This window comes from Geotrypetes seraphini, chromosome 3, assembly GCF_902459505.1.
Source record: "Geotrypetes seraphini chromosome 3, aGeoSer1.1, whole genome shotgun sequence".
NCBI lineage: Eukaryota > Metazoa > Chordata > Amphibia > Gymnophiona > Dermophiidae > Geotrypetes > Geotrypetes seraphini.
This window is the reverse complement of record NC_047086.1, coordinates 159,477,168-159,497,652: the sequence shown is the minus strand read 5'-3', so window position 1 is coordinate 159,497,652 and position 20,485 is coordinate 159,477,168. Positions and strand designations below refer to the sequence as shown.

The window sequence follows — 20,485 nt, the reverse complement described above, 5'->3', positions numbered from 1 at the left end:
GCTTACACAATACCCAGTAGTGCAGAAATTTACACTTATCCCAATACTGGCTAATAATGCCACTTGACTGTATTATGAAATACCTGGCTTAGGAACTGTTTTAGACCTAGTCCTAAGAGAAATGTAAGATTTGGTGAAAGAGATGACTGTGTTAGAGTCATTTGGCAAAAGTGATCACGATGTTCATCAAATTTGGGCTTAATAACTGGAAGAAGATACTTTGAAATGTACTACACTGATATTTAACTTTAAAAAGGAAAACAATAACATGAAGAAAATGGTAGAAAACCAAATTAAAAACTAAAAAAAAAAAAAAAAAATCTAAAAGCAGCACCTGCTGCTACAATCAAGGAATTACATCTCAGTGTTCCTTCACTGCTCCTTTGTTTGTTTAGAAATATAATTCAGGAAGTCCAGACCAGATGTATTCCATGTATGGAGAAAGATGAAAAGAAGGCCAAACAGCTGGCATGGTTAAAAGTTGAGGTTGAAAGAGGCTATTTCAAATAAAAGAACATCTTTCAAACAATGGAAAAAGGATCTAAAGGAAGGGGGGGGGGGAACAAACACCATAAGCCCTAGTAAATTAGCCTCTGCAAAATCAAACCGCTGCAAAATCAACTTGGAAGTGTCCACTCATGTTGTTTCTCATCAGCATCCAAAGATTTGGGCATCCACTTGGTTGACGGCTTCTGCATACCTAACTGCTCGTGGATTATACACCCAACATGTTCCCTGAATATCTGTAGTGTCTCAGCAATTGTTTTATCTGATATTCACCGATTGCCAAAATCAGGTCATGGACAATCAACAATTTCAGGAGTTGACACTGTTTGAGGCCTCCCAGACTTTGCTGTATCTTCGATCTCGAAATCTCCATGGTGAACATTTGCACGACATTTCTTCACTGTAGAGTATGATGAACATTTGTCACTCAATGTTTGCATCATACACTCATGGATTAACTTTGGAGTTTTCTTCAGCATGAATAGTAACTTCATAATGCTCCACACTTAAAATTTCCACACTTTTCGTTGACATGGTTCAATCAATGATCTGAAACAATGTCAAAACAAAGCATTAAAATGCAGCAAATTGTCACTTTGCAAAATAAAATAACACTCTTTTCAGCTACAGTGGCAAAATAATGCTCAAAATTTAGGAAGTTTGATAGGCTGAAAACTTTTCAGTACCACCTCATAAGGTAGGCCTGGAGAGCCCTGCAATGGGTCTGGAAGGAGGTGAGAGCCAAGGAGGACCCAAAAATAATCCAAGACCCCCATTTTTGGCCTATTTTTGGGCCTAAATGTCTCAGTTTATATTAGAGTATAAAAAGTAATTAAAAGATTCTATAATAAAGAGGAACTGGGGGGATAGGTTTGATAAGCTATACTAAAACATGAGACTAGAGAAAGCCAAGTCTCCCATATGAGTTAGGTCAGTGTTGGGGATCTGTGGGTGGATAACAAGGGAAGAAAAAGGGTTTGTTGATATACAATGTGAAAACCCCCCAAAATATTTTGGTGTATGATAGCTTTGCTACATTACTGCATCATCTCAACTATAATGCTTTATGTTGATTCTGATACAATGCTGTTACTTGCTGTTCAATGAAAAGATATAAACCGAAAAAATAGAAATAGTAGGGTTAAATGGACAATTTTCTCAATGAAGAAAGGTAAAGTATGGAAAACCCCTGGTATCTGTATTGGAAGAATCGAGGAAGAAAACAGAAAAGGGAATGGGACTTGATACACTGCCTTTCTGTGGTTACAAATCAAAGCAGTATATATTATTATAGCAAGGTACTAATTTTGTGCTTAGGGGCAATGGAGGGTTAAATGAATTGCCCAGAGTCACAAGGAGCTGAATTGGGCATCAAACCCAGTTTTCTGCAGCACTAACCACTAGGCTACTCCTCTACTCCATACTGAAACTGAAAAGGGATTGCCAATTATGACTATTATTTCTTCTACCAGCATTACTACTGCTGCCTTCACTCCAACATCTGCTCTATATGGCACGTATGCCTCTAGCCCAGGGGTATCAAATTTAGGCCTGCGGGCCAAATTTTGCCCGTAGGGTAATTTGCTTTGGGCCGCAATTTGGCCCTCTGTTCCTTCCCTCCCTCCATCCGGGCTTCCCGGTCTCACCTTCAAAGCAGCCTGCAGAGGATCACTGGCCAGCTGTAGCAAACCTAGCAGGCTGCCGGCGACCTAAGCAGCACATCCCCTATGCCGTGATCCTTTATGTCAGAGGAGGGGCGAGCCCGTGGCAGAGGGAAAGTGCTGCGGAGGCCGACAGCAGCCTGCTAGGTTCGCTACAGCTGGCTGCTTTGAAGGTGAGACTCGGAAGCCGGAAGACACTAGAAAGAAGGCAGGCCCTGGTATAAAGAAGGGGGAAAACAGCAGGCCTTCGTGGAGGGAGGGGGGAGGCAGGCGCTGGGTCCTGGTGTAGAAGTACATGGAGGAAGGGAAGGAGGGGTCCAAACAGACGTGCATATGCCGGACTGAGGGGGGGGAAGAAATAATGGGTCTATAAACAGAGAAGAGGGAGAGAGATGGTGGACAATGGGATGGAGGGAGGGAAGGAACAGAAAGGGAAAGAAGTTGGAAACAAGGAATGGTGTGGAGGGGATTATAAATACTAGATAGGAGGGTAGTTGGGAAGAGAAAGGGAGAGATGGACCCTGGGGTGGTGGGGAAGGAGGGAGAGATGCTGGATGAAATGGTAGTTGAAAAAGGAGAGATGGTGGATCTGGGGATGGTGGAAGGGAAGGGAAACAGAAGGGGAGGACAGAGATGGAAGATGGATGGTTAGAATGGAGAAAGAAGAAAACAACAAATGGGTAGGAGACCCTGGCAAGCGAATTATCAGAAGTTAGCCAGACCCTGGAACCAACATGATTTGAATAATGGCCAGACAACAAAAGGTAGAAAAAATAATTTTATTTTCTGTTTTGTGATTACAATATGTCAGATTTGAAATGTGTATCCTGCCAGAGCTGTAACCCTATACTTCTACTAAGACTAAGGGGTCCTTTTATGAAGGTGCACTGACCGCTAACTATCTTAATAAAAAAATTCGGCTCACAACTTAGCCTATGTTTTAGATTTTGGGCCCCTTATGTGATTGAGTTTAACACCCCTGCTCTAGCCCATATAATAACAGAATGAAAGCAATTTAAAAAACAGTTTAAATTAATATGTTTATAGTTACTTGTGACTTTTTCTGTGGGCAGGAAATGTAACAGATTTATCCCATGTCTTGGCATATTGCTTTAATTATAACACTAAGTAAATGCAAATGTGTTTAACTGGATGCCATAATTAGAAAATTATACTGCAAGAAAGCAATTCATTTCCATGTATTTATTTCTGCATTAGTGTAACATCCTAAACAAGAGTGCTGCAAAATAACTTTTTCCCTAAAGCTTTACAACTTAAGGGGGTTAAATTTTTATAAATGAGTGCCTTAAGGGAGACTGCCCGACTGTAGATTCCAGGCAGAGAGGCAAAGATAGACTATGAGGAGATTATGCTGACAGTTTTATTAGAGCTGTACGAGAGTGACACATGTAATAGAGTGAGACATGTCAAAGATCGGCAACACAAGTATTTATGGTTTAAGCTCAGAATGTTAACTCTAGGGTTTGGGCTTGGCAAACGCTAAAACATGGAACTGCCTTGTTTCTAAGTCCACATTTGTGTTCTACAGAAATGTATTTTAAAAAACTGTGTGTATGTGATATGTAAATGTTAAGCCAGGAGAAGACAACAGAACACTGCACAGAAACCATGACTCCATGACTCCAGAACTAGAAAGACTGTACTACGAACGTGAGTCAACAGAAGTACTACATTGATATTTACAACCTTCCTTGCTCCCCAGCCTTTTCTAACTGGTGGCTTAGTGGTTGGAGCAGTGGTTCTCAGCCTTCTGTTGTGACACACTTGACAAGACTGTGTTCATGTGTGTGACACACTGAAGATGACAATATGCAGCTACAAAAAAAAAAAAAAAAAAAAGAAGCCCAAATATTACTATGCTGTAGTTAAAAAGTGATGCAAGGGAAATGAAACTATTTGACAGAATTTAATTTTTATGCACTATTAAAATCAACATTAATAAATTTATTTTTCTTGCACATTTTAATAGTCACTTATTTTATAAATGTAAAAAACACCCAACTGGGCAGGAAAAGTGAATTGAATCAAAAAAGGTTTCCCTGAATTGGACAACACTAGTATAGAGAGGCGTAACCAGTAGAAGAAAGAAGGTGTTGATGCCCCTGAACAGGTCATTGGTGAGGCCCCGCTTGGAGTATTGTGTTCAGTTTTGGAGACCATATCTGGCAAAGGACATAAGAAGACTTAAAGCAGTCGAGAGAAAGGTGACAAAAATGATAGGAGGTTTGCACCAAAAGGCATATGAGGAGAGACTGGAAGCCCTGAATATGTATACCCTAGAGGAAAGGAGGGACAGGGGAGATATGATTATGCATTCAAATACTTGAAAGGTATTAACACAGAACAAAATCTTTTCCAGAGAAAGGAAAATGATAAAACCAGAGGGCATAATTTGAGGTTGGGTTGTAGACTAAAGAGTAATGTTAGGAACTTCTTTACAGAGAGGGTGTTTGATGCCTGGAATGCGCTCCCGAGGGAGCTGGTAGAGAGTAGAGAATGACATGGGGAAAAAATTTGTCCCCGTCGCCACCCCATCCCCGTCCCTGCAACCACTGTCTCCGCCCTGTCCCCACAACTACTATCCCCGCAGCATCCATACAATCCTCTGTACTGCAATATTTAGCTTATTCCTTCCTTATAAATCAAAGTTCTGGCTGCTGAACTAGAGAAAGAGATGTTCAGCTGGCAGGGCTTTGTTTATAAATTTTTATAAACACAACTAATATACTATTTTATCCTAAAGCAAAAATGAATAAATAGGAAATTTTTTTTTCTACCTTTGTTGTCTGGTTTTTGCTTCCCTCATCTTCTCATTCAATTCCTTCCATCCACTTTCTGTCTTCTCTCTGCATCTTGCATTTGCTCTGTTACTGTGCCTCTCCCTTCACCCCTCCCCACAATTGGTTTGGCACCCATCTTCTTCCCTCCGCTCCTCCATAGTCTAGCATCTCTGTCTTCTTCTCTTCCAGCGTCTTCTCCCCACTCTCTATTCCCCATTTCCCTTCCAGCGTCTTCTCCCCACTCTGTCATACCCATTTCCCTTCAGCATCTTCTCCCCACTCTCTGTTCCCCATTTCCCTTCAGCGTCTTCTCCCCACTCTGTCTTCCCTATTTCCCTTCAGCATCTTCTCCCCACTATCTGTTCCCCATTTCCTTTCAGCGTCTGTTCCTCTCCACCCCCCTTCAGCGTCTGTTCCTTTCTTCCACCACCCTTCCCTCTCGCCACCTCACCACCCTTCGGCACCCCTCGCGCGGCCCCCTCCCTCCCTCCTTCCTACCTACCCCAATCTATCTATCTATCTCCCTCCCTCCCCTTTACCTTTGCGGCACATTTTGAGAAACTTCTTTAAAGCCATCAGAGCCTGCAAACAGTAGCATGCGTGTGTGGGCGGAAGCTTCTCTTCTGATGCAAGGAAGGACTTTGATTATTTTACTTTTGGCTCACCCATTCTTTTTGAGATTGTTCCCAGTAGTTTGCTTTGGGGATCCCCTATTAAGCATGCATAGGCTTCGTCTCAGGCAAAATCTTCTCCGTTGCCACACTCCAAGCTCCAACACACAAATGATCAATCCCTATCTTTACAATTGGTGTAGCCTCAGAGTTCCCCAATGCCTTGATACTCAACTCAACAAGCACCTAATATATTCTTGTCAATATCGGTACTGGCACCATCCCTGCAAAAGCAGCTTCCAATGCTATTGCAGCAAGAACTGGTTGGGTTACTACAGTCTTACCCTGTGCACTCTTCTGCATCATCACTCCCAACCTCAGCCCAGTCTGAACATCAGCCATGCAGTCTATCTTGGAGGCTCAATGCATGCATCATCTTCTAGAAAGCTGAGTACACCAAATTCTCCTCAACATTCTTCATCACTCTCTCAATGCTTTCCTCAGCCCTCCAATAATAGAAGAGCTGACATCAAGGACTCTGGGACTCTGATTTGTCACCACGCTCTTCAGATGAATACCCAGAGTTTTCTGCTAATTAATCCAGTGGGATACTATCGGAGCCTTCACCACTTCTTCCTCAACACAGATCCCCACCTAAAAGTCTTTCCTTTACCAACTCCATTAGACAGATGGAGAAAGCACACCCAATTAACATGAAGTCTGAGGAGGAGCCTCGAGCAGAGCAGAGCAGACTATAAACAGTAGCTTAAGTATTGCATCAAAGTGCCATTACACAAACTTATGAAGGAAGCCCTTTTTAAAAACTGGGAAAACTCGCTATCTGTCCCAATAGCTCCGTGTAAATTGGACACTTTATAGAGAATCCAGTCTTGTCCTGGATTTGACAGGCCTCAATACTATCGATCACTCACTCCTCCTATCCAGACTACACTCGATCAGAATCCATGATGTTGCACTGGCATTGTTCTCCTCCTTCTTGAATGAAAGGTCTCAGAAAGTACTACTGGAGCCCTCCTTATCAGAACCAAAACCTCTATGCTATGGAGTGCCCCAGGGTGCATTACTATCCCCACTCCTCTTCAACCTAAATGTCAAACCAGTACTTGACATCGCAGAAAAATATCAAATCAAAATCCACTCGTATGCAGACGACATAAAAATTTACCTCCCCCTAGGTCAACACTGAGATGCACAACTAAAAAAAACTTCACTGCTACCTAACAGAAATAAAAAACTGGATGACTGCAAATAAATTTCAGCTAAACACATTAAAAACAGAACTTCTCTGGATACACAAGGTCACTTGCATCTACCCCCGCCCATCTCTTTCTTGAGGAAATGACACCCTCACAGCCAAAGACAACGTCCACAGCCTAGGTGTGATTCTCAATTCAAACCTGTTGCTCTCAGACCATGTATCAAAAATAGTGCCTTCCTCTTTCTATTACCTCCGCGCCTATTTTTCAGAAAGCGATTTTTCTCAGCTACTATACACGTTTGTATTATCCCGACTAGATTACTGCAACGCTTTACTAGTGGGCCTACCAGCAAAAACACTCTCCCGTCTCCAAGGGGTGCAAAATGCCACAATCCGACTCCTAAAAAACCTTGGCTTCCGCGACCATGTCACCCCTGCACTAACTTCCATGCACTGGCTGCCTATCCAAAAATGATGTGCCTTCAAAGCCTTGGTGTTAGCCTTCAAGACTTTCCACAAGATGACATCAAACTATATAGCATCAAAACTGCAAACTTATGTCCCCAACTGATCACTGAGATCTCAAACAGAAAAACAGCTGATCCTGCTACCTGGCCGTTCGCTCACATCTGAGACAGCCCAAAGATGCTCTTATTCTCATTACATACCCAGATTATGGCACATCATCCCCCCATTCATTAGATCACTAGACAGTCTTTGGAGCTTCAGGAAAGCCGTGAAAACCTCTCTCTTTACAAACCCAGCTCCTTAACAACCCGTGTCTAAACGACATCTCTAAACTCACAGGCCATCGCAAATATAACCTGAATTACCACCACATTCTCCGACAACAAAGATACACCCACCTGCTAGGAAAGCTATGTTATACCTACACTGTAAACACTGAAATTTAATCCACCCTATGCCTACTAAGTCTGTATCTTAAGTCTGTATGTTATGTCTTTATAGTAAATGCTGTAACCTAAACCCCCTTGTCTATACTGTAAATGCTGTAAAGTCTGTATTTCTCACTAAAGATTGTCCTACCCATACTATGAATGTACTCCTGTAACCCGTTCTGGGATCCTTTGGGTGGATGGGCTAAATAAATGAATAAATAAATAATAGTTGAGTCAGTCCTAAAACGAGCAAACACCTCTCTTACATACTGAATGCCAGTACTCCAGCTGGCAGAGAGGGCAAAACCTTGGAAAATATGGCAGACGGGTATTCCAAGCAATGATGTTGGCTAACAGAATATTCAGTTATAACTGTTGCATGACCTTTTATTTGAAGTTTTTGATTAAACAGTTGCCAGACTTTGAGCAATATCTTCCATCAGACAGCTCATACCTTTCCAACATCTGATCAATAATTTGATGGAGACCAGAAAATATATGGTCAAATTCACATTGGATGCCTTTGATGTCACCTCCTAGACACCAGCAGTGTCCACTGCAATGTGCAGCCAAGCTTGACTCAGGATCTCGGAATTATGTACTGATGTCCAAGATCGCCTTTCCAATATCCCATGTCCAGGGAACAATCTTTTTGGTAATCGCATTGAAGAGGCTACAGAAAAAAAATAAACACAATGATTGCATGACAACCTTGTCTAAGGTACAAGCTTCACAAACTCATTTCTCACGATGATACATCAGTACCTCTAGACGCTCCTCTTAATACTCTTCCAGGCATTGATATAATTATCAACTCAAAGACGTCCTAGACAGCAGAGTCAACAACTTCTCAGAATCTGGTCCTTTTCTTTGACCCTGTGGACTGGAACGCTGGTAAACTTATTTCTTGATTGACATGGAAAGTCAATACAACCTTCGTCAAAAAGGAAGGGACTTTGCACAAGGAAACTACCAGCTCTGTGATCTTGAGGAAGGACTCCCTGCACAACAGTGCCTGTAGACGTAATGGCCATTAGGAAAACAGTCAACGGTAAGATCCATCAATGGTGCCTCTTGAATAGACTCATATGGAGCCTGACTGAGTCTGTGCAAGACTACGTTAAGGTTCCATGACGGAAACGGTTGTTTTACTGGTGGTCTGAGCCTTGGTGCCTCTTTTAGGAATCTGGCTTTGTTGGAATGAGAAGCCAGGAGAGCTTTGTGTTCTTGGGCTCTGAAGCTCAAGAGGCCCACAGCTTGGACCCTAAGAGATGCCACTGTGAGGCCTTTGTAGAAATTTGCTTGGAGGAAAGCCAGCACCACTGAGAATGGAACACTAAATGAGTCCACCTTTTCTTTCATGCATCAGTGCTGAAAAACGTCTCCCATGTTTTTGTGTAAGTGGAGACCACTGTAGGCTCTTTTGGCTAGTTTGAAGTGGGAGAGACAAGGACAATCTAATATCAGGTAAACGAAGGACATGCACAGAATGACCTCTAAGGGAAAGAAAGGGATTGCAGAGATTAACATTTGGTGTGGCTGAGCAGACTGGATAGGCCATATGGTCTTTTCTTTGTTATGTTCTATGTATAAATACACAAGACATACATACAAACCTTTTACATAAACCTTCATGCTGAGAGCGGATTATCTCTTAAATTTAAATCTGCAACAATCTGTACTCCTGGCCCTGGTTGCTTCATTTCCCACATTTGTTTCTTAGCACCAGCTGCCACATCTCTTTCCTGCATAAGCTTATTTGGCTTGCTCCATAGGGATATTTAAAAATAAGCAAATCGTTCTTAGCTACTAATGATACTGATAAACAGAGAGATGTGTGACCAACACTAGAGAAACACGCAGAACATACAAGACAAAAGGTTTTACTCAGTCTAAAAACTATGCAGTGTTGTACTGCAGCATCTAAATTCCCAGCCCCATGCATCTCCTTAACAGGGAAGTGCAGGCCTTTCATTGCAGCCATTTCCTCTCCCCCAGGATATGGTTGCTGAGCAGCACTTTATGAGAACCAATCCTCACTAGGGAATATATTCAGTTCAGTTTTAACCTAACTTGCATTTGATACCAGGGGAATCCACGCTAGTACCTCTTTCATTAGAAATGTTCTTTACACCTTGAAGACAACTACTCATCTGAAAATATGCCAAACAAAGTACAACAGATATGAGATGAAAGCAATTCAGTTAGGGAAGATTTGATCAGAAGAGGAAAAGATTAGAGGTAACTGCCATGTTAGAAGTCTCTATAATTCTGACTGAAAGATATTGTTTACATGGTGGACAGACAAACCTATACAGGTGGGAGGGGATGTAAACATGCATTTGTTCTAGCTGTTCTTAAGTCAGGTTTTATCTGCCTTTGCACTGTGTAACCTACATAATGTTTTCCAGTCAGGAAATTTGCACACAAACATCTGCATATAGGTAGCTGACAAATTATGCAAATGGACACAAAGGGCTCCTTTTACTAAGGTGCGTTAGGGCTTTAACGCGCGGAATAACACACGCTAAATTGCCGCACGTGCTAGACCTTAACGCCAGCATTGAGCTGGCGTTATTCTAGAAGTGTACCGTGCGATAATTTCGTGCATGCGCTAAAAACGTTAGCGCGCCTTAGTAAAAGGAGCCCAAAGTGCATTAAAAAGAGTGCTACTAAAACAATCCTGTATGATACTGCCCTGGTGTTCAAAACAGCTTTTTTAAAAAAAAATAATGGAATGCTACAGTAAATAAAGTCTTATAAAACAAGAGATTTACCAAAAATAAATAAAGAAAATGTTCCAAGCAAGCTGGGAACTCAGAAAGGTAGCTGTGAAAAGTGCTGCCTTATTCAGGGAAAAACTTTTTGGTTCGATTTGGCCTATTGAATTGATTTTTCAAGTCAACTCACTTTTCCCACCCAATCAGGTGTTTTTTCTTTTCAAACATCCTGGCAGGTTTATTTTGTAGCCTCTTCACCCGCCCGTTCTCTTTGCCCTCTCCAACCCCACACCTGTGCTGTGATATAAACAAAATAAAAAGACTTTTCCTAGCTCACGCTTGCTGTCTGACACAAGATCTGGCAGCATACACATTAGAGAATGACACAGGGGAAAAATTTGTCCCCGTCACCGCCCCGTCCCCGCGATCACTGTCCCCGCCCCATCCATACAAGCCTCAGTACTGCAATATTTAGCTTATTCCTTCCTTATAAATCAAAGTTCTGGCTGCTGAACTAGAGAAAGAGATGTTCAGCTGGCAGGGCTTTGTTTATAAATTTTTTATCAACACAACTAATATACTACTTTATCCTAAAGCAAAAAAAAAAAAAAAAAAAGAAAATAAATAGAATTTTTTTTCTACCTTTGTTGTCTGGTTTCTGCTTTCCTCATTTTCTCATTCAATTCCTTCCATCCACTGTCTGTCTTCTCACTGCGTCTTCCATTTGCTCTGTTACTGTGCCTTTCCCTTCACCCCTCCCCCAATTGGTCTGCACCCATCTTCGTCCCTCCGCTTCCCTCATAGTCTGGCATCTGTCTTCTTCCCTTCCAGCGTTTTCTCCCCACTCTCTGTTCCCCATTTCCCTTCAGCGTCTTCTCCCCACTCTGTCTTCCCCATTTCCCTTCAGCGTCTTCTCCCCACTCTATCTTCCCCATTTCCCTTCAGCATCTTCTCCCCACTATCTGTTCCTCTCCACCCCCCTTCAGCATCTGTTCCTTTCCTCCACCCCCTTCCTTCTCGCCACCTCATCGCTCTTCGGCACCCCTCACACAATCCAAGCATCTCCCTCCCTCCCCCTTACCTTTACGGCGCGTTTTAAGATTGAGTAACTTGTTCAAAGCCGTCGGAGCCTGCGTACAGTAGTGTGCGTCTGTGGGCAGAAGCTTCTCCTCTGACACAACCGGAAGTTCCGTCAGAGGAGAAGCTTCCACCCACAGACGCACGCAGGCTCTGATGGCTTTGAACAAGTTACTCAATCTTACAACGCGCCGCAAAGATAAGGGGGAGGGAGATAGATAGATTTGGGTAAATAGGAAGGAGGGAGGGGGCCGCGCGCATTCCCTTCCTTAACTGCGGACAAGACCTTCACCGCTCCACGGGGCAATGGATGGCCTTGTCCCCGTACCTGCAGTGAGCACTCCCCCCCCCACCACAGTTTTGGCGGGTTACCCGCGGGTAACATCCACCATGTCATTCTCTAATACACATTTCAAATCTGACATATTGTAATCACAAAGTAGAAAATACCATTATTTTTTCTACCTTTACCTGTCTGGTCATTTTGTTATTCAAATCATGTTGGTCCCAGGCTCTAGTTTCTGTTTGGTTTCTGTTAACTTACTCACCAGGGTCTCCTGCCCATTTGACATTTTCTTCTTTCTCTGTGCTCACCATCCGTCTTTGTACCTTCCTTTCCATTCTATATCCAACATTTCTACTTCTTTCCCACTGTCTACCATCTCTCTCTCTCCCTGCTTTGTGCCCTGGGTCAAACCTCTCTATTCCCCTCCATGCAACCTCTCTCCCTTCCTCCCCTCCATTATCATGTGCAACATTTCTTTCTCTCTCCCCATGCACCATCTCTCCCTGCCTGCCATCTTATGCCCAACATTTCTCCCTCTCTCTTCTTCATGCATGTCTTCCTCCCCTCCACCATATGCAGGATTTCTCCCTCTCCTCCATCCCATGTCCAACCTCTCTCCCCCCCCACTCCCGAAGTGCAGCTGTTTTCCTCCCTACCCCCCGTGCAACAGCTTTTCATCCCTCCCTTCCATCCCTCATATCCCCCTGTGCAGCATCTCCCTCCTGACCCCCCCAGCCCCCCTGCATTGTGAGATCTGACATACCTCTGGGTCTCCTAAAGCAGCAGCAGCAATGGCGGTGGCTACCCAGCAGAGGCAGCGCTCTGAACAGGTTACTTCTGGCCTGCCCTGCCAGGGCTTCCCTCTGCCACATCATCAGTGGCACGGAAGAGGGAAGGCCCTGGTGGGGCCAGCCAGGAGCAGCCTGTTCACAGCACTGCCTCTGCTGGCCAGCCACTGCTGTTGCTGCTGCTGCTTTAGGAGACCCATAGGTATGTCAGGACTCAATGAATCAGCGAATCCAATTTTTTTAGAAAACAAATCAATTTACTGAAGTGAATTGTTGAATTGATTTGAATCAGCAAATCGGGCAGCACTTCTGATGACATCCTTCAAAATAACCCCTCCCCCCAAAACAAAACCATCCCTGTGAATCTGCATGTTTCTCAGTGGAAATATTTAATTTACAGCACATTAAGGCAATGAGGCAAATGTTTGTTCTTAGCCAATGGTGTTTAACTTCCAAAATCTATTTATAAGTGTAGCAAATTAGTGACAATCCGAAGAAAGTAGGAACTCACCTTACTCCTCTGATGGAAGCAGCACTGAAATTCCATTCATGAATACCTTTCTGTAACAGAGGAAAATATTTGTTTAAAACATAGAAAAATACAGAAAATGGATGAAAATTAAATTGTTGTTTACATTATCATATAACACTATAAAGATCCAGGACTGAAGAATTGGAGAGAAAACAGCTGAAAAAATGCATCACACCAGAGGTCTCTTTTCTCAATTTGTTTAAAAGTTTAAATTTCTTATAATCTAGCAAGAATACAATTTCTGGCAGGGGTGGGGGAGTGTAAAAATATCAAAGTTGCAGGTTTATGCATGCACAATTTTTTCAATGGAATAATCTCCCTGGAAAAAGTTAAGGTAGATAGCAAAAAACATGCTATTTCAAAATTATGGCTGTAAACTGAAGTACGAGGAAAGGCTGAACAAATTGCGGCTATACTCTCTCGAAGAACGCAGGGAGAGTGGAGACATGATTGAGACATTTAAGTATATCACTGGTTATTTCGAGGTTGAAGATTATATTTTCTTTCTTAAAGGGCCCTCGGCCACAAGAGGGCATCCACTGATAAACAGGGGTGGAAAATTTCATGGCGACACCAGGAAGTATTTCTTTACCGAAAGAGTGGTTAATCATTGGAATGAGCTCCTAGTGCAGGTGATCGAGGCCAGCAGCGTGCCAGATTTTAAGAATAAATGGGATGCCCATGTCGGATCTCTAAGAGATCTTGGTTTTTAGAAAATAAAGAGGATGGGTTATCTGTGAAGTAGATTTGGCAGATCTTACTTATTTTTGTTGTATGTTGTATCGTGTTAATTTTGAAACTTAATCTTCGGTATTGCGGAATAAATTATTATACTGTTTTATGATGTATGGTACATGGCTTAATTTGTTCATCTAATTACAATATTTGGGTATGCAGTGTTATTTAAATAGGACCTATATGTTGATCTCTATCAAAATTACATACAAGCACTGTAATAATGCACATATAACACGAGTATAACAGGAAATGAGATTTAACAGTAAGGGCTCCTTTTATCAAGGTGCGCTAGCGGGGTTAGCGCGTCGGACATTTCATCACGCACTAACCCCCGTGGCAAGCCAAAAAACTAACGCCTCGTCAATGGAGGCGTTAGCGACTAGCGCGGCAGGTGATTTAACGCGTTGTATTACGCGCGTTAAACCCCTACCGCACCTTGATAAAAGGAGCCCTATGGAAGTGAAACCTTATGAAACATCCTTTATTGGATAAAAAAAACCTAGAAATCTAATAAAAAAAATTAGAACAAAAAATAAAGAAGCCTAGGCATGAGACCTGAACATGGAAAAAAAAAAAACTTTTGTAGATCATTTCATGCTTTCCACTCCCTCCTCGGTGTCTGTTACAAATCTTGGGATCATCAGCAAAAAGGCAAACTTTTCCTTCTAACCCTTCAGCAATGTCACTCACAAACATATTGAACAGGAACAGCCCCAGCACCGAACCCTGAGGGACTCCACTAGTCACCCTTCCTTCCTCCAAGCGACTTCCATTAATCACCACCCTCTGGCGTCTGTCCATCAACCAGTTTCTAATCCAGTTCACTACTTTTGGTCCTAACTTCAGCACTTCAAATTTCTTCAAGGGCCTCCTATGAGGAACCATGCCAAGGGCTTTGCTGAAATCTAAGTAAATTACATCTAGCATTTGTCCTCAATCCAGTTCTCTGGTCACCCAATCAAAAAATTCAATCAGGTTCGTTTGACACAATTTACATTTAGTAAAGCCATGTTGCCTCGGATCCTGTAACTCATTAGATTCTAGGAAGTTCACTATCCTTTCTTTCAGCAATACTTCCATTATTTTTCCAACAACTGAAGTGAGGCTTACTGGCCTGTAGTTTCCCGCTTCATCTCTGTGATCACTTTTATGAATAGGGACCACATCCACTCGGCTCCAATCTCCAAGAACCACTCTCGCCTCCAGAGATTTGTTGAACAAGTCTTTAATAGGACCCGCTAGAACCTCTCTGAACTCCCTCAGTATCCTGGGATGGATCCCGTCCAGTCCCATCACTTTGTCTACCTTCAGTTTTTCAAGTTGTTCATAAATACTTTCCTCCATGAATGACGCAGAATCTACTCCATTTTCCCATGTAACTTTGCCAGACAACCTCAGTCCTTCTCCAAGATTTTCTTCCATGAACACAGAGCAGAAGTATTTGTTTAGCACATTTGCTTTTTCCTCATCACTCTCCACATATCGGTTACTAGCATCTTTTCATATTTTAGTTTAGCAATTCCATTTTTCATCTTCCTCCTTTCACTGATATATCTGAAAAAAATTTTGTCTCCCTTTCTTACATTTTTTGCCATTTGCTCTTCTGCCTGCGCTTTCGCCAGACGTATCTCTCTCTTGGTTTCTTTCAGTTTCACCCAGTAGTCCTTTCTGCACTCCTCTTCTTGGTTTTTTTTAATATTTCAGGAACGACAACTCTTTTGCCTTTATTTTCTCCGGCACTAGTTTGGAGAACTATGTCCGTCTCCTTTTTCTCTTGTTTTATTTATTTTCCGTAGCCATTTTTATTGCTCCTTTCAGCTTAGACCACTGTTTTTCCACTTCTCTTATGTCCTCCCATCCTAATAGCTCTTTCTTCAGGTACTCTCCCATTTTATTAAAGTCCGTACGTTTGAAATCTAGGACTTTTAGTATTGTGCAGCCATCTTCTACTTTAGCTGTTATATCAAACCAAACCATTTGATGATTGCTACTTCCCAGGTGAGCACCCACTCGTACATTAGATACACTCTCCCCGTTTGTGATGACTAGATCCAATATTGCTTTTTCCCTTGTGGGTTCCATCACCATTTGTCTGAGCAGAGCCTCTTGAAAGGCATCCACAATCTAATCTAATCTAATCCTTAGGTTTGTATACTGCATCATCTCCATGTTCGTAGAACTCGACGCGGTTTACAGTAGGAGAAATAGGAAGGAACTACAACAGAGGGTTAGAGGTAGAAGTGTGAAGAAAATTTAGAGGACTTGGGATGCCAAGATATAAGAGTTTTCTTGATTCTAAGTTGGAGGGAGACTTACATTTTTTGAGAAAAGCCAGGTTTTCAGATGTTTGCGGAAAACTTGGAGAGAGCTCAAGTTCCGAAGAGGGGAGGTAAGGTTGTTCCAGAGCTCAGTGATTTTGATGTGGAGGGAGTTCCCTAGCTTTCCTGTGTGGGAAATGCCTTTTAGCGAGGGGAAGGATAGTTTTAATTTGTGGGAGGATCTAGAGAGCAGTGGTTCCTAGCTATCCACTCATGAACACTATTTTGATTTGTCTTTTCTGAGTCTTGCTGCATAAGCCCTCACATCAATCACAGCAAGAAAGGTCTCAGATCTTAAGAAGTTATTCTCAGGTTCTTTGTGACTTCATGGATAATTTTCCAATTTGCTACTGGGGTGAGATCTTGGAGAGAAAATTGCTCCTGGTTAAAAATTATTTGTAGGCCAACACTGGATGGTTGGAATCACCAAATGTTTAGGGAAATATATATTTTTAACCATATACAGACATATGAGCATCATCATTTCAAGATGAAGTCCCACAAACTTTTATGGTAAGACTTTTATTTACAAAAAGATGCCCAAATGAGATCAAACAGATTTACTCTGCAGAAATGGGTTGCTTAATATTCAGTTTATTGTTTTTGTTCTGTTCATCATGTCTCCAGAAACAAAGAATAGTTTAGTTTATACTCTTTATTGCATGAGAAAACACTTGCTTCAGTAAAACAATACCATATTAAGAAGCTTAATTCATATTAATACTCTTGATGTTCAGAACCTCTGTAGGTATTTAGTGTTTGACAACTGCCTTGTTATGTGTGGGTTTCAAAAGGTATAACTGTGTCTGAATTCAAAAGGGCCTGAGATAGGCATGTGGGATCTCTCGGAGAGAGAAAGAAATAATGGTTATTAAGGATGGGCACACTCGATGGGCCATTTGGTCTTTATCTGCCATCATGTTTCTATGTTTAGTGTCCTCCTGAAAAACTGAATCTTCACATTTGCTTCTATAAACTTTTCATTCCTCACTAGCATATTTTAGCACTTTCTGTCCCTGCACATTTGTAAAATATTTTCATTATAGATTTTATAGATTTGGAAAGAAAGAAAAATATTCAATTTTTGTAAGCATTTTTTGGAACTGACAGTCACAAATAGGGTAGGCAGCATCTAGGCCTCTTTTTATCCCAGCCTCCCCCTCTTCCCTGGTCCCCTCCTCTTCTTGAAAAAATAAGACACTGTCCCTGTCCCCGAGTTCTTCCAAAAAGATTGAATTTATATATGGTGGCCACAACACATACATACAGCATATAAATATTCTAACATCAACTTTACCTAACCAATAAACATGTAAACCTTTCAGTAACTCGCTAACATTTGTAGCAAACTGGCTATAAGATAACCCTGAAGGCATTCCATTGATATCCTTGGTAGTGGTAGGATGGGGGCCATTGGTACCTTACAACTTAACTGCAATTTCTACAAACGATTACATGATTGGCATAGTTTGGGTACCGCCATCAAGGCAGGTTACCCTTCCGTTGACCATCTCTTCACCCAGGTGACCTTAATAAGCTCACCTGGCTCCTTTGGTTATTTTCCACCCTACTCCCTCCCGACTGTCCAAGTCAGAATGGGTGGTTCTTGGTGGCTTTCACTAAGGGGAGGGGCCATTTTTGTCAGAGGAAGGGCCTTAGGCATCAGAACCAATCAGGACCTTAGGCCCCTCCCCATGCATCCCAGAATTAACTGGGTAGGCATCCCTCCTACCAATTTTTTTTTTAGGAAGGGAAGGAGAGGGGGTCAGTTCAGTGGGGGGACGCAGTCCACCTGGCAGGAGGGAGTGAGCATACCTTCTGCCAATTTTGGCTGGCACAGGGGGGGGGTGATATTCATGGCAAGAGGGAATGGGCATCCCTCCTGCTGATTTATTGATACCAGGGCAGATGTTGTACGTTTGTAACACCTCAAGAATAAAGGATAACAAGTCCAAGTGTTACTCTTAAGGGATAAAAGACCTCAGTGTCTAATAGGGAAAATCAAAGCAACCCATATAGACAGGCTAGTTGCAAATATCACTTGCAGCCAGCAGACACATCCTCGGTCAAAAACTCCCAAAAAGTTGAGGACACAATTTCACAGTGAATTTCAACAGTCTTAATTCTAAGTCTCAAAAAGTTTTCAAAAAAACACTTATCTGAAAATTGTTGTCTTCTCAATCAAATTGCAAACACAAGAACTTGATCCTGGAGCTTGGAAGCAGGAGAAAATCACTCCATAGGAGACAAACTCAGAGCATAGCAGCTACTAAATATCACCACTAGCATAATCCAACAGGGTTCCCTGTTTCGCTGGTGCGCTTCTTCAGGGATTTGAGCATCGATTCACCCGCTTGACAGAAATTGAAGCGGGCGAATCGATGCTCAAATCCCTGAAGAAGCGCACCAGCGAAACAGGGAACCCTGTTGGATTATGCTAGTGGTGATATTTAGTAGCTGCTATGCTCTGAGTTTGTCTCCTATGGAGTGATTTTCTCCTGCTTCCAAGCTCCAGGATCAAGTTCTTGTGTTTGCAATTTGATTGAGAAGACAACAATTTTCAGATAAGTGTTTTTTTGAAAACTTTTTGAGACTTAGAATTAAGACTGTTGAAATTCACTATGAAATTGTGTCCTCAACTTTTTGGGAGTTTTTGACCGAGGATGTGTCTGCTGGCTGCAAGTGATATTTGCAACTAGCCTGTCTATATGGGTTGCTTTGATTTTCCCTATTAGACACTGAGGTCTTTTCTCCCTTAAGAGTAACACTTGGACTTGTTATCCTATATTCTTGAGGTTGTACTATGTGGATATAGATTTATTTAACAGCCTCTCTTGGTTCTATTTATTTTTTGTACGTTTGTAACACACATTTCCATAAAAAAAGGCTTCCTACCCCGAACAGCTGAACAGCAGGAGGCTGCTTCTGGGCTTCCTCTGCAGCTCAGCTGTTCAGGATTATCTGTGCATGTGTTGAATCGGTTTTCCAACAACTAGTGGGGCAAGATTAGGACAGACATCAGACTCAACTCAATTGCATGGGAAGCCTTTTGAGCATGGATCATTGTTTGGAAATTGGCCCCAAAAAACCAACCAATAGTGACCCGCATTTTCTTAACGACTGTGCTTTGTGCATCTAGCCCTCTGTTACACATCATCCTAACCTTTCCTGTTTCTCACTTTGCCCACCTCTTCCTCCTCCTGTGAGACTATCATCGGAATGCTTTTATGGTTCACTTATACTGATATTTGTCAACACTTGCGTATTTCTGATCTGAAGGATTACCTTCAAAAGCTAATCAAACAAATGCATTGTTAGTCCAATAAAAAGGTATCACCTTATTTCTTTGATATTTTGTTTTATTTCTATATATTTTCTTTGTGTGGCAACTAGAAAAACTGACATTTCAGTCAAACTCCTTATCAAGTTTTTAAGAAATTTATGGATACACTTTTTTCATTTCTTGTTCTAGACTACTCCATTAATCATTTTCATTTTTTAATTTAACTCTGAATATAATATAATAAAACCCTTACCCGCGCATGCATAGTTGAAATGGCGTGATCCCTACCACCATGATTTGTGCTTCCATGGCCGTGTTCTATGTGTGGCGCGTGCGCGGTGGTGGAGTCTGTGGCGGTTTGATTTGCGGCGCATAAGAAGAGCCTGCAGCACCAATTTTACCCATTGCCGACGTCGCTTCCTGCCAACGGCTGTGTGAGACCAGGGAGGAGAGGGGAGGGGGAATAAGAAGCGCTACTGATGACTGGCCTACTACAGGATAGGGGGAGCAGGGAAGGGGTGCTGCTGGACGGGGGGAGGTAAAAGGAAGGGAAAAGGGCTACTGCAGGACAGGGAGAACAAAATGGGTACTGCTGGAAGGGGGAGGTAAAAGGAAGGGAGAAGGGCTACTGAAGGACAGGGGGAACAGGCAAGGGGTGGGTGCACAGGGAAGGGGGGAATGCTGCTGCTGCACAGGGAAGGGGGGGAATGCTGCTGCTGCTGTTGCACAGGGAAGGGAGAATGCTGCTGCTGCACAGGAAGGGGGAAATGCTGCTGCTGCACAGGGAAGGGGGGAAATGCTGCTGCTGCTGCACAGAGAAGTGTGGGGGTGAGAGGGAAAGGGGGCCAGGGAGCAATCTTAGTTTGCTTTGGGGGGGGGGAGACAGAAGGGGGCCATGGAGAGAGACAGAAAAACAGGCAGGCAGCGCACGAGAATGAAAGACAGATACACAGAAAGACAGCGGTCAGGGAGAGAGACAGAAAGAAATTCAGACAGGGGGTCAGAGAGAGATAGAAAGAAAGAAAGATAGACAGAAGGAGGGAGA

At 42.5% G+C, this 20,485-nt stretch overlaps 1 protein-coding gene across 3 annotated transcripts in view; it reads right to left on the bottom strand.

Annotated features, from left to right (window-relative positions):
- MAP3K5 (mitogen-activated protein kinase kinase kinase 5) overlaps positions 1 to 20,485 on the bottom strand; it is a 418,652-nt gene that overhangs the window by 165,691 nt on the left and 232,476 nt on the right. For all 3 annotated transcript variants that reach the window (XM_033937504.1, XM_033937503.1, XM_033937502.1), the window contains one exon: positions 13,081 to 13,130. In XM_033937504.1, coding sequence (XP_033793395.1) covers positions 13,081 to 13,130 — 50 coding nt within the window. The remainder of the gene's footprint in view (positions 1 to 13,080; positions 13,131 to 20,485) is intronic.